Source organism: Phoca vitulina, unplaced genomic scaffold (genome assembly GCF_004348235.1).
Source record: "Phoca vitulina isolate PV1807 unplaced genomic scaffold, GSC_HSeal_1.0 scaffold3, whole genome shotgun sequence".
Taxonomy (NCBI): Eukaryota; Metazoa; Chordata; class Mammalia; order Carnivora; family Phocidae; genus Phoca; species Phoca vitulina.
The window spans coordinates 70,918,106-70,931,954 of NW_022589706.1; the positions used below are offsets into that span (position 1 = coordinate 70,918,106).

Consider the following 13,849-nt stretch of genomic DNA (forward strand, 5'->3'; position numbering starts at 1 on the left):
CATTGAGTGGTGATAAAGGGTTTAAAAACATTTTTTTTCCAGTCTAAACTTTTTTTTGGATAATTCTCCTTATAGATTTTTTTTTTAATTTCTGCTGCCTCAGTTTTAATCTTATGGAAATGATTTATACCATTAATTTTTGTCCTTAGGTTAATTATTTTCTAGATTACTATTCTTTGAAATAAAAAATCCTCTTAGTTTTTTTCATTTTTATCTTACACCCAACTTATGATGGGGAAGAGACCACACAGATTTCCTGGTAAAAAACAAGCTGGAGTCATTTTACTTGTTTGTATCAATAGAGCCAGCTAGGAAAAAAGTGATTTATTGCCTCCTTAGAGAAATGGATTAATTAAACGAATTAATACTTAGAATTATTAAATGAAAATGTCCATTCCTTTCTATTCTTTGATAATATTACATAGGAGACCCCTGGATTACTTTTTTTTCCATATCCAATTTAACTTCTAACAACATGCCTGAATCTTAAAAGTGTGAACCCAGGTAGAGCTTCTGGAACACCAGCAGTCATCTATCTACTGCTTGTGTGTCTATTTGTGCTGTGGGAGAAATCACTCCTTCATATCATACAGAGGAAGTCTGAGGAGACTAGAGTGTATTTCACTAGTGACGAATATTCAGGAAATAATAATAACACTTTCTATTTTAGTATAGATTTCATAAACATTAAGAGTCTTTTTAAGCTTACAATTAAATTTCTTTCATAAAATATTAGAAGGAAAATGTTGTCTTTAAATGGATGTTCAATAATTTGGGCCACTATTTTGCAAATAAAACATTCACACAAACAAAGCGATCTAACCAGCAAATAACTCATTAACTGTTAGAAGTATAGAAGACCACAATTCTTTTTTACCTTCTTCACACTTGGATTTTTACTGTAATAATTATAACTATTTATAACTTTGCCTTTACCATTCCTGAAACCCTTGTGTCCTTTTTACATGCAGCCCTTCTTACTAGTCCTTGAGCAGAGCTGTCATTTCTTTTGGGCAAGTCAATACCACCTACCTTTGAAAAATCTGATGTTCACAGTCCACAGTTTATATTTGTTATTAGTTTTATCTAGACTAGGTTCAAACATGTTTTCTGTATTTTCATTCCTAAGAAAAATCATCATTATCCATATATCTGCAGCCAACATTCTTCTAAATGATTCCATTTGGTTACCTCATTTTCTCTGAAATATGCCTTTGGAAACTTGACTCTCACTACCTTTACTTCATTTATGAGTTGTTTATACAAATTTATAATAAATGAATCAAATTTATCCTAGTTTCCGTAAAAGAAGAAACATAGATTTCTCAAATTTGCTAGGAAGTTAACAAACTCTAAAAGTAGTAACAACAACAGCAAAAATCTAACCATATGCAAATGTCCATTTGACTGAACACGGAAAACATGAATCTGTCTGGTTTGGTTTGCATAGCTACTATTTTGTTGCTAATTTTAAAATGGGTTGCAAACATTTATTTAATCTATTGCACCAATAGTTTTTTAGAAAGGTACTATAAATCAAAGTTGGCATTGTGCATCATGATACAAATTGATGTACAAACTTGAAAACAATATATTTTTTTCATTTGCATTAAGTGTGCTATAATAATGAGAGGCTCTGCTAGCTCATATGGTGTAATCAATCATATGTTAGTAGCTGGTAATGGTATTTATCTTCTCCCTGCAATCAGTGAATCCAGCTCAGAACAGCCTTTCCATATAAGTATTGTCATCCCCTCAGGGTCGTGAAGCAGACGGCCTAGCACTTTATTTAAGTTTTACAAAAGTTAGAAATTCGGATAGAAAAATATGCACTGTTTAGAGATGCAAGAAGCATCATGTTATAAGCACCCTCTATTCTCTGATAATACTGAACCTGACCTTTGGTGCCCTGACTTCCTGTTTAAATAATTTAAGTTAATCACTGCAATTGAGTATTGCAGTTAAGGAGAAGTTGTTTAGATTAAAAAAGCCTATATATGTAAAGCATGTTGTTCATTTTTCCTAGTTTAGTGATTAATTGAACTGCTCACTACTAGTCTCTCAAGCAGAAAGTTGCCATTCTGTTGCACCTCCTGCTGGTATATAGCCTACAGTTGGTTTTGTTCCATATTTCAACATCATGTTTGTGTAATTATTTCACATTAATGTTAAATTTTGTGGAAGCATCAAAGGATCATCATTGTTAAAGCATGAAGAATATAAACATTAGCAAAAACAACAACAAAAAGCATAATCTTTTCAAACTATGCCACATAGTACACTGCTTAATGGCATTACTAAAATCTGGTTTATTTGATAGTGTTGAAGTTATGAAGCATCCCAGTTTCTACACTTAAAATTTCAGGTATCTATCTTTAGAAGATAGTTTGGTGAAGTCCTGCCATTCATTCATTTATTCATTCATTTCTAAATTTATCAACACATAGTGAATACCTACTATGAGATAGAAACTTTGTTAGATGCTAAATGATTTTAAAAAAGAAAAAAAAAGGAAAAAGAAAGGAGGGTCTCTTCTTCAAAATAGTTTATGCAGTATAGATTGGCATCTGATCTAATGGATTTTGAGAGTTTTTCCTTTCCTGGAATTCATTAACTTAAACCTAAGCTGATACACTACAAAAATTTGGGAGCGATTCAGTTCTCCTAAAAGATTTGTTCTGCGAAGTGGCTGTTTCTTGATGGAGTTGTATCCCTGCTAGGTATTTTAGCTTTCCTCTTCCTTCTCTCTTATACATTTCAGGGTTCACCTATAAACTATTACAACAAAGTGAATAGAAATATTTTCTTGACTATTTTGACTCGATTATTAGTAATTTATTATTATTATTATTATTAAGTTATTTTTTGAAAAAAAAAAAAAAAAAGACTGTATGCCTTACTCCTAAGGAGGTATAGCAAAAAGTTAGATACAATAAAACATATTTTTTAAATCTTTATTGCATTATTAATTCTTATATCAGAAATATACTCATTCATATAAAGACTACAGAAAGGGCAAACAATTTGTTATTTAGCCTTTTTAAATTCTTTAAAACTCAGAAAATTTCTGTATATCTTTATAGAGATTAGCATAATTTGGTGGTACTGGAGGCTTGGAAGAGTGAACGTTTGAACTGGTTCTATATATGGTTATTTTTTAAAATCTGTGGTTTGCATATTTTTTAAAGTTCGGAGTCTTAGAACAATGTAGATTCTAATAGATTATATAATAGTTTCATATTTTATTATAGAAGTTTACTTACGGATTTTTTTCATTTAAAAGGGTATCTTAATAGATTAAGTATTCATTTGACTTTCAGTGTTTACATAACATTGCATCTGTCACTCTTGAAATGCACATTTTGAAATGGCAGAAGTAAAGTTCTGTAAATATAAAATAGCTGCCTAATCAAGTTTTCATATCACTATCAAACTATTTTTGAGATCAGGTGTCAAAACTAAAACTGCAAGTGAATTTTTTGAGACAGACTGTCTGTTAACTTCATTCAGAATGGCAGATTCTTTCCTCTCAGAAAATTACTTCCTTTTCCCTTCCCCAAATAATAATAGACAAAATATATTCAATTTAAACTGACATTTCCTCAGATATAGTTTAGTCACTTAGACACCTGAGAACTTCAGCTTTCAAAACCTGTAAAAGGTAACCATCCCTTTTTGTGGGCTTGAAAATAGTCCACTTAAAGACTTTGGCTCATGATAGATTACTTTATTATTCCTTATAGAACCATCAGGGTGTTAAATACTAGAAAAATATATCTTTATAGTTTTAATTTCTATCATTCGTGAATATTAATCTAAATATTTCCCATAAGGAAATGTGGATTTCTTGTATAATTACTTTAGAGAGTGTTTCTTTTGATGACATTTATAAATTCATACCATGAATAAAGAATATTTTGAATGAAGACCTTGGAATTTCTCTGGTTCTTTATTTATAAAGTAAGAATCACAGTATCTGAATCAGAATGCAGTTTTTAGAAATGCAGAATGCATTTTAGAAAATGAGACAATAGGTGAAGTGCTTAATATTTTATCAAATATATAGTAGAGAGTTAATGTAAGTTTTTGTACTAACATGCTGATTTGTAGTTCATCAAGGGTGGGGCAGGTAGTAATGGTGCTCTTTGACAAAATGTTGCTATATCAGTATTACTAAAGAAAAAAAGACCACATGTGTAACAAAAATTAGTTAACATTATGAAAAAAGTGGTAGAATCTCTCACTGCCTTTTAAATAAAACTTCCTGTCTGCACAATATGGAATTAAAAAAAAAAAGTAAAGACACTAAAAGGCAATATTAATTACTTTTAAAAGATTTCTGGTTAAATTTCAGGCTTAAAATGGAGTTGAGGAGACATTGTTTAATTCTGCTTTGTGAGTAGATAAAAGAGAATTAAAAAGTGACCTGCTTTTTGCCAGATAGTGTTTCTGATGGCTAGTGAAAGGACAGAGACTAAAGGAAAAAGATGGCATTTTAAATGAGAAAAATCATTTTTTATGGTACATTAAGGATTAATTGGCCAGAAATCCAGGATATTATACTGGATACAGCTGATGGCAGGTATTGTTTTATTTTCAGAAAATCTCAATTCTGTAAAGATAAAAAATAAAGAATGAATTTTAAAACTAATATATGCTTTAAATAAGAATAATATGTAATTAATCTAGAGAGGAAAAGAAGACAATTTACACCTGTAAATAGTCTTTTTCTTTTTCATTATTCTGTAATAATTCTTCAAATCAAAACTGAGAAATGCTCACTGCAGTCCAAAATTTATCTTGTGTCAAATCTTTTATTTCTGCTGCTATAAGAATCTACTGAAACCAATAATATGTAATTGCAAAGGCTTCGTTGGTTTAAAACATTCCAAAAGGACAATATGAAGCACAAACTTCTTTAGTAAAGACTGTCTTAAAACTAAAATTTATTCTGATCACTTCTATTCTGACTAATTCCAGTTAGAACAGATGTTATATTATAAAAATATTATTTCATTTTCATTACTTCTGCATCCATGATTGAGCCAAGTCTTAAAATTTAAGTCTGGAGTTGGGAGGTGGGAGGAAAAGGAAATAGAAAATATGTTCTTTGAGTTTGACAAATACTCACATGTAAGATAACATCAATTTGGATAAAGAACATTGGGTTTTTTTTTTTTCATTCATCTATCCTGCTTCACATTGTATAATAAAAAATGTTTCATCTTTATGAACACTTTGCTAATCTGTTCTTTACCAAGAGAAATGTATGAGTTAATGCCAGTTCTAAGAAATAATTGGGAAATATTTTTTTTAAATGTCATCTTGCTTTCTTTACATGCTTTATTTAAAAACCCCATTTTTCATTGCTAAGAACAATATGTATATTCCTCTTACATTGCAACTATCTTCTGGGTACTCAGTTACATTGCAACTATCTTCTGGGTACCTTGAAATCCAGTTATTTTATGATCTTTTTCAATGTTTAGACAAATATTTTTCTAAAATGTTCAACATAATACATTAGAAAATTACTATAAATAAGGTGCATTTAAGGCAATTGCTCCATTTAGAATTATTTAGGCATTAATGTATATAATTTAAAGCACAAACAACACCTACAAATGAGTTGATCATTTTAATGAACATGTATTGTTTTCATTTGGATGTGTCCTAAGCACTCAGCAAAAGCATTTATAAATAACTCATTAATAGTTGTGTGTTTCTGTTACTGTATTAAAGCATTTCTAATTCTTCCATTTCTTATCTTATCTTATAGGAAATAAATGATGTGGATGTTCAGGAACTTGTAAGAAGGTCAATTGGAAGGTTAACAATCATCCGGCAGACATTTCCAGTCCCCCAGAACATAAGTCAGCGATGTTTCCGTGGCAACCATCGAATATCTTCAACATTGTGTGATCCAAAGGATCCATTTGCTCAGAATATGGAGGTATATTCTAAATGCTACAGTATTTCTCTCGAGGTGCTTCATTGGCCAATTTTAGAGAGAGCTTTTTGAGTTGTATTAGATTTAGAATGATACATGTTTGCATGTTCTGAACTATTCTCTTCCTCTAGAAATTTAGTTAAGTCTGATGCAGGAGTGCTAAGAATTTGTGTCTTTGATCTTTTTGACCTCGTTATAACAAAATATATACTCATTTAATAAAAATATAATAATCAAAGTTTATTTCCTTTTCAGCAAGTAGATCTATAGCATTTACCATGGTAGAATTTGTGATTGACATTCCTTAATGCCAAATTTCTAATTATTAGATTTGCTTGACTTTTCTGGCATAACAAGGACATAGACATTTATTCTTCTTTTAAGGATTAGTCTCCAGTTTGAAGATGTTCATCAAAAAACTACTTAGAAATGCAAAAGATATATATAGTCCTATCCAAATCAGATGGGATATAATTGAAACCTTTGCTCTTCAGAATACAACAAAGAACTTGAAAGTAAATAAATAAAATCTCTGAGCAGCAAAATAGAGGACATCCAATCCCTGCAATTTACTCATAAGGATGTCCTTTAAATACTCACCTGGAGCCTATTTTCTTTTTTCTTAAGGAAAATGTTATCAGATTCTGTTTTCTTTAGTTTTATTTCCTTTGCCCTGGAAACCTCAATATGTCAGGTGGAATGGGGTGTTACCAACGCAGGCACATCGACAACAGTCAGAAGCCATAAGAAGCACTTTCTAGCAGGCAAAAGACAGGAAAAAATGAATTAATCAGATATACTAATTCAAATATCCTGTCAATGTAGGACTTTTCCTATAAAAACAACTCTGTCGTAAAACAACTCCTAAGGGTATAATCGTATACTGCTAGCATATTAGTATTTAAACAATAACTCAGAAGGCAACAAAGATTAAAGTAATAGTCAATTTCAGAAGTCAGAAAAATATATATTTTAGAAAACTATTCCTTCAAAATGTTTAATATCAAAAATGTTTTAGTGCTTAGAGATGCTCAGTTTGAACAGTTTGGAAATATAACCCTGTAAGAATTAGTTCATCCCCAATAATACTGGATAAATAAGGTCATTTTGTAAAACGACTTCTTCCTTTGAAAGACATCTCCACATTTTTCCTATCTTTAGTCAGCTTTGGATTTTTTTTTTAGATGAATTACTACTTATCCAACCACTTCTTCATACTTATTACCATTGTAAGGAGCAGCATATATTTACCAGGACCATTGCCCACAGAACTTTGTGTTCCCTACTAGGCTTTAGGCTCTGTGAGACTAGGTCTCCTCCAGGATCTGGTATCATAAAATCCCATGAAGTACACGTCTATTTGTTTCCTCCATCACACCTACCCCACTGCTTTGCTTCTTCATGAATATTTATGGATTTGAATGTAATTAAGGAGAAGGCAATGGTTAAAGTAAGCCACTCTGAAGCCTAAACAAGGCCTGTTTAAATTTTAATGCCAGTCTTATATGCTTATAATGACCCGTCTGTTCATATTAATTGGTCATGAGCATGATTGATATGAAAATAATAGAATTCTAAATGGAGAAAATGGAAGAATTTTGATTAAGAAAATTTTGAAATAGTAAAGGCCATTCCTGTGAAAGGAAGTAGCAGGAAATGTACAAATTGGGAGAGCAGAAAGTAACAACACAGTATTTTAAAGCACATTCACCTAAAAGCATAATCCTTCTGATTCAGTTAATGAGTATCTTGAAATCAGGGAACAAATATTTTCTTCCTCCTTAACTCCCTTCCTCCCTTCCTCCCTCCCTCTCTCCCTCCCTCTCTCCCTCTCCTCTTTCTTTCTTCTTTCTTTCTTTCTTCTTTCTTTTTATCTTTTTCTTTCTTTTCTTTCTTTCTTTCTTCCTTCCTTCCTTCCTTCCTTTCTTTCTTTCTTTCTTTCTCTTTCTTTCTTCTTTCTTCTTTCTTCTTTCCTCTTCATATCCCCAGACCTATATAATGAGTTAAGACTGTACAGGAAACACCATGCCTCTTATCCCCCACCTTCGTCTTCCTCCCGTCAAACCCACAGATGGAAGAAAATAAGAAAATTACTTTTTCTTTGAGGATTTATTACATAGTAACCTGCTTATTATATGTAATAGATTTTGACAAAATATTTACTATATAAAAGAAAAACTGAAAGAAATTTTATATGTGGAGATTTATATAATTAAGAATCTAAATGCAGGGCTGTTGAATTTAAGATGTTCCACTAAAAGAAGAACATTTGATATAGAGGCTTCCCTTGGTGAAAATTTTATCTCACTGAAGTTAGAGGAAACAACAAGAATAGTATGTTTTAAAAATTTGGGAGTAGGGGATTCCTTCAGAGAAGTAACCCTCAAATTGGAGACCATAAAAATTTGCAGGTAAATAGGATAACAGACAGATTTTTATCTTATCAGCAGGGTACTATTAAAAATAACTCAGAAAAAGTAAAAGTATGAAAGTATGACTCAAGTGAGCTCTAAAAATAGAGACCCAACTATTAAATAGAAACCCAAACTATAAAATCAATACAATAATCATTACAACAGGGGAGAAGAGGGTACAAGTGGGCCTCAGTAGAGGTCTCTGGGCTTTACTTAATTTAATGTACAGAGAAAGAAGATTTAGAAAGAATAAAAAAACAAGCTTTCCAAATCTTTAAATTAGTGCCATAAAGACTAAAATCAAGGGTGAGTTGAAGTTGCAAAATAAATGTTAAAGAAAACTTTTAGCTCTAGAAACAAAGTTTTTACAATATATGAAACAAGAAAAAAGTGAGCCATTCAGTGCTTGGTGAAACTAATGTTAATTTGACTGCTAATGGAGAGAAAATAGAAAAGTTCAATTTTTTTTTTTTTGCTTCTGTTGTCTCCATCTAAGAAAAATTGTCTTCAAATTGGAAAAATTAAAGTTACTTTTAAAAAGTAAACCACTCATTTATAAGGATCAGGGTTTGGAGATGGTAAGTGTATGCTTTACTGCATTAAAATGAGGTCAAATAATTGTTTTAGAATAGTAAATAAAGCAGTAGATATGATCACAATATTATAAGTGGAAATACTAGAAAAATACTTGGGAAGAAGACCCAGGTACATGACATTGGTATATTGTTCCAAGTTTCAAAGGGAAGGAAAAAGATTCTGACAGAGTTTAATACACTAAAAGTTGATATTTGGATAAACTGTAGAATATATTATTAAATATATGGTTTGGGATACTTTAAATATGACAATAGGACTCCTTAAAAGCAAGCACTACCAAACTAAATCCTGTTTACTAATTTTTTAAATAGAGAGAATGTAATAAACCTATTTATTGCATATTGATTTTTAGGTAGTGTTTGACCAATTTTCTTATGGAATCCTTATAGGAAGGCATTAAAAAGTCTAGATAGGCTGATGTCACACAAATATTTCAATAAAGGACTCCTAAGAATAGAAAGTAGTAGTAAACATCTGTTTTCAGATCAAAAAGAAAAAAAGAAGAGGAAAAAGAAAAAAGTTTAAATATATGAAAGTCTCATTATCTTAAAAAGTTATAACTTACGAGTTTCTTTAAAATTAAAAGTAATATTTCAAATAATTTGCCACTTACTTTGTTTATTCTTCAAATCTTTGAGCAAATTTGATATGCCTAGAACACGGCTCAGATATATTTTGTAACTGTGATTACTTCTAATATCCATAACTTCTTTTACCTTCAATTTGGGAAGTATGGAACTAAAAGAATGTTCAACCATAATGATAAATATTCTACTCTTGAAGTGCAAGAAACTCTCTATGGTCATCCAAAAATAGTATTCTTGGACCTTACATTTTCAAATATTTACCATTACACAAATAAAAGTGAATAATAATGCCTATCAGATTTGTAAATGGCACAAAGCCAGGAGAGAAAGCTTATGCTGTGTTATATAATCAAGATCCAAATTATTAATATTCACTGACTAATAATAAACCTAAAAGTTGAAATTTCAAAGAGATAAAGGATAGGTTCAAAATCATTACAGGAACTCTGGGTGGATAAGACCTGGTCTGACAGCAGTTTAAAGTTATTCAGATGAAGGCGAATTTTGTTTGAACCTCGCACAAGTCCTATTTGCTCTAAACCATTTTAATGTAATCTTGGTCTCCTTAGCAGAGCATTTTGCTAAGATCAAGAGCGATAACCCCTTATACTACTCTGTCCTAGTCAGATCACATCTACAATAATGTGTTGGTTATGAGTTCTAAACTCTGAACAGAAACATCAAAAAATAAGAGAAGGACAGAAGAAAAATGCTGAGATGATGAGCAGCCTAGAAATTATACCAAATGATGAACAATTGAAGGAAAGAGGATGTTTCAGGGCAAGTGATGGATGCTGTCAAATATTAGAAGGTTGTCTTTTTTCTTCATTTTTTAAAAATTTTATTATGTTATGTTAATTACCATACATTACATCATTAGTTTTTGATGTAGTGTTCCATGATTCATTGTTTGCGTATAACACCCAGTGCTCCATTCAGTACATGCCCTCTTCAATACCCATCACCAGGCTAAGCCATCCCCGCACCCTCCTCCCTTCTAGAACCCTCAGTTTGTTTCTCAGAGTCCATAGTCTCTCGTGGAAGGTTGTCTTATAAAGGAGGTGGGTGCTGGGGGCTCAGTTAAGTCAGAAAACAAGTGTAGTGAAGGTAAGATAGAGAGAAATGATTGGTTAGATGGTGGGGAAATTGGAGTTTAAGATGTTAGAGGAGGTATGTGTTTGCATCCAGTAAATAGTCACTTGTGTTGGTTGTGGCCAGAATAGAAGTAAAAATCATCTCAGTAGAAATTGCAGTGACTTTTTCTTTAAATGCAGGGAGATAGTTTAGAATCACTGTGAGAAGAGGAGTCAAAGACCTCATGAATACAGAGTGACCAAGAGACCAGTAGGTGATGGCAGAATAGGACTATAGCATAGGAAAGAGCGTGAACCTCAAAACAGGATAGGCACTTCCCTGAGAAAGAAGTAATAGAAGGGGTAATAGAAATCTCAGAGAATGTCATCACCCCCTTCGATTCCATAGTTTGGAAGGTGGGAATGAGAGGCAGTCATTTGTCGAAAACACCTGTCATATATCAAGGACAAGGCATTCACCTTTAGGAGCAGCACGGATGCTCAAGGTACATGCCTCAGAGTATGCAAAAGACACTGTGCCATTGCAGGGTCAAGATCTGGATGGAATGCAAGTTGCCAGGTTTCTCACATCTTGACTTCTGTCAGACATACCTGATGTTAACCTGACTTTCTTTTCTTTGTCTTCTTTTATTTGACAACTATTTATCAAAAACCAAATGTGTGCTAGGCTCTAGGCTAAGTCAGGAGGAAATAAAGAAGGGAAACAAAAGAGCAAAGGGGACTTTGCACCACCATGAGCCCCTATCCGAAGGAACTCATATTCTAGTGTGAAAACCAAATTAAAAAAAAAATCTTACCAGTATGATATGTTGCAAATAGAGGCTTGCAACATGAGCATTATGGGAGTTGAAGAAGACTGCCCAATTAGCCTGGAAACAAGTGGAGTCCTGAGAAATTGTCAGGGTGGGATTCACCTAACTTGTGCCCTGTGAATTGAATATAAGAAGTTAGGTAGCTGGAGAAAAGTAAAGAGACATCAAAGAGTGTTACCCCAACCATTTCATATATACACTTAGAGCAGTCAGTCAGAGGGAGAAGCCAAAGAGAGCTAGAGAGATAAAAGCAAGCAAGTTTGAGGAAGTGAAGCAAGGAAAGGTTGAAAGAGGCCAGATTATTGAAGATTATTGAGAAAATGTCCCAAGGTTTTCCTTTTGGGTCTTTGAAGTCTAAATCAAACTGAATTTTGATTCGTCAGCTACTTTTATCTTCAAGTCTTCATTCGTTGCAGATTTCAGCCACGCCCCCTAGTCTCTCTAGTAATTATCTGGCAGGGGAAGTACAGGGAGGTGAAGGTGAGACTAGCCTGCCTTAATATTTCCTTATAAAGAACAAACTGGTATTTCACACGGTGCATGAGAGTATGCAGTGTCTCTTTTGTTTTTTCAAGTCACATCATTTTATTTATTTTATTTAAATTCAATTAACATATAATGTATTATTGGTTTCAGAGGTAGAGGCCAGTGATTCATCAGTCTTATATCATACCCAGTGCTCATTACAACACGTGCCCTCCTTAATGTCCATGTCTCTTTAAAGAAAGACCTGCCTTCCCTAAGTACTATGCATATAAAGTGATGCCTAATAAACACAAATGATTAAGATTCTCCTAGTAATGAAAGAAAACTCACAAGGCACTGTTAGGAAGTGCTTATTGACAGTTTTTCATATTAAACTGTCATCCCAATAGTTGAAATTTAGTGCCATTCTGTGATGTGGGCGGACAATTTTGTAAGATTCCTTAATAATTAATCATAAACAAAGGGCAATCAACATATTGTCCCCTTTGTTTTCAGAAAAAGCTGATAACAAGATACATTTAAAAATCTGAGGAAATTTAAACACTTTAAGATGGATTTAACTTTCATAGCTACATTGATTCCTCATTTTTTTTTACTTTGTGTTTTATATTTCTTTCAGAGAAGTAATAATACAACATTTAAAATCTTTTCTTGACTTTGGATATCTCTTGGTGTTTATATTTCCTAAATAATTTCTAATTTCTTTGAAAAATAGACACCTTCTATAATTGACAGTATGGATAGTACTTCTGGCAAGAGTTAAGTATAAGAGTGCAACAGATCATAGCAAAAATTTTCATGATTCATTTTTTCAATTTATATAGAAGGAAGGTAATGACATGATTACTTTGGAAGAAGAAAGCATTAATATATATAACACATATTCACACGCAGTTAATAGTTTATGGTATTTGTCATGTTAATGAATTGCAATGCCTGTGTATAACTAGATAATTTTGTATAGATCCTTGATAATTGTAATGTTTATGAACGGTGCTGTGTTCTCTCATTTTCTCATCACTGAATCCCCATAGACCCGTGCATATACACAGATGGCCGCTTCCTTTTTCTTGCACCTATGACACTCATTTTATATGTAAGATCGAGTTGATATTTCTCCATCTGAATAATCAGAATGCAAAAACTTGACATATTCAGAAAATGTATTATTCAGTTTGCCCTTCCAATCTGAAGCTCTTAGACCCTTACCTCTTCAGGAAGAAATAAGGGCCAGTGATTATCAAAATCTGACACTAACAGCCTTGCCTCTGTCGAAACTTTTCTTTTTTATCTTCTCTTTCACACCTAAATAAGCTGAAAAAGCAATTGAGCCGTACAATCAGACAAGACTTCATTGTCAATGGTGAAATTGCCCAGGAAATGAAAAAAAAGAAACCTTTTGCTTAATAAATAACCCAGTAAACCAGCCATCTATGACGTGAACGGAAACAGCCGAGCTGATGATTTTCTCCTTACTCTTGATGGTCGGCATCAATGATTCTAATGATTACCATCTAATGTCTTTTCAGATTTCAAACCTTTACATATATGACACAGTGCTTTTGCTTGCTAATGCTTTTCATAAAAAACTGGAGGACCGAAAATGGCACAGCATGGCCAGTTTGTCGTGTATCAGAAAGAATTCCAAGCCTTGGCAGGGAGGGCGTTCCATGCTGGAGACCATCAAGAAGGTAACTTTTTTTTTTTTTTTATGTTATGTTAATCACCATACATGACATCATTAGTTTTTGATGTAGCGTTCCATGATTCATTGTTTGCGTATAACACCCAGTGCTCCATTCAATACATGCCCTCTTTAATACCCATCACCAGGCTAACCCATCCTCCCACCCCCCTCCCCTCTAGAACCCTCAGTTTGTTTTTCAGAGTCCATCGTCTCTCATGGTTC

The 13,849-nt window shown here is 32.6% G+C and overlaps 1 protein-coding gene across 4 annotated transcripts in view; it reads left to right on the forward strand.

Annotated features, from left to right (window-relative positions):
* The window catches only part of GRID2 (glutamate ionotropic receptor delta type subunit 2), a 1,428,484-nt gene that overhangs the window by 868,153 nt on the left and 546,482 nt on the right, over positions 1-13,849 (forward strand). For all 4 annotated transcript variants that reach the window (XM_032400835.1, XM_032400836.1, XM_032400834.1 and 1 more), the window contains exons 6-7: positions 5,780-5,953; positions 13,470-13,631. In XM_032400835.1, the coding sequence (XP_032256726.1) occupies positions 5,780-5,953; positions 13,470-13,631 (336 nt within the window). The remainder of the gene's footprint in view (positions 1-5,779; positions 5,954-13,469; positions 13,632-13,849) is intronic.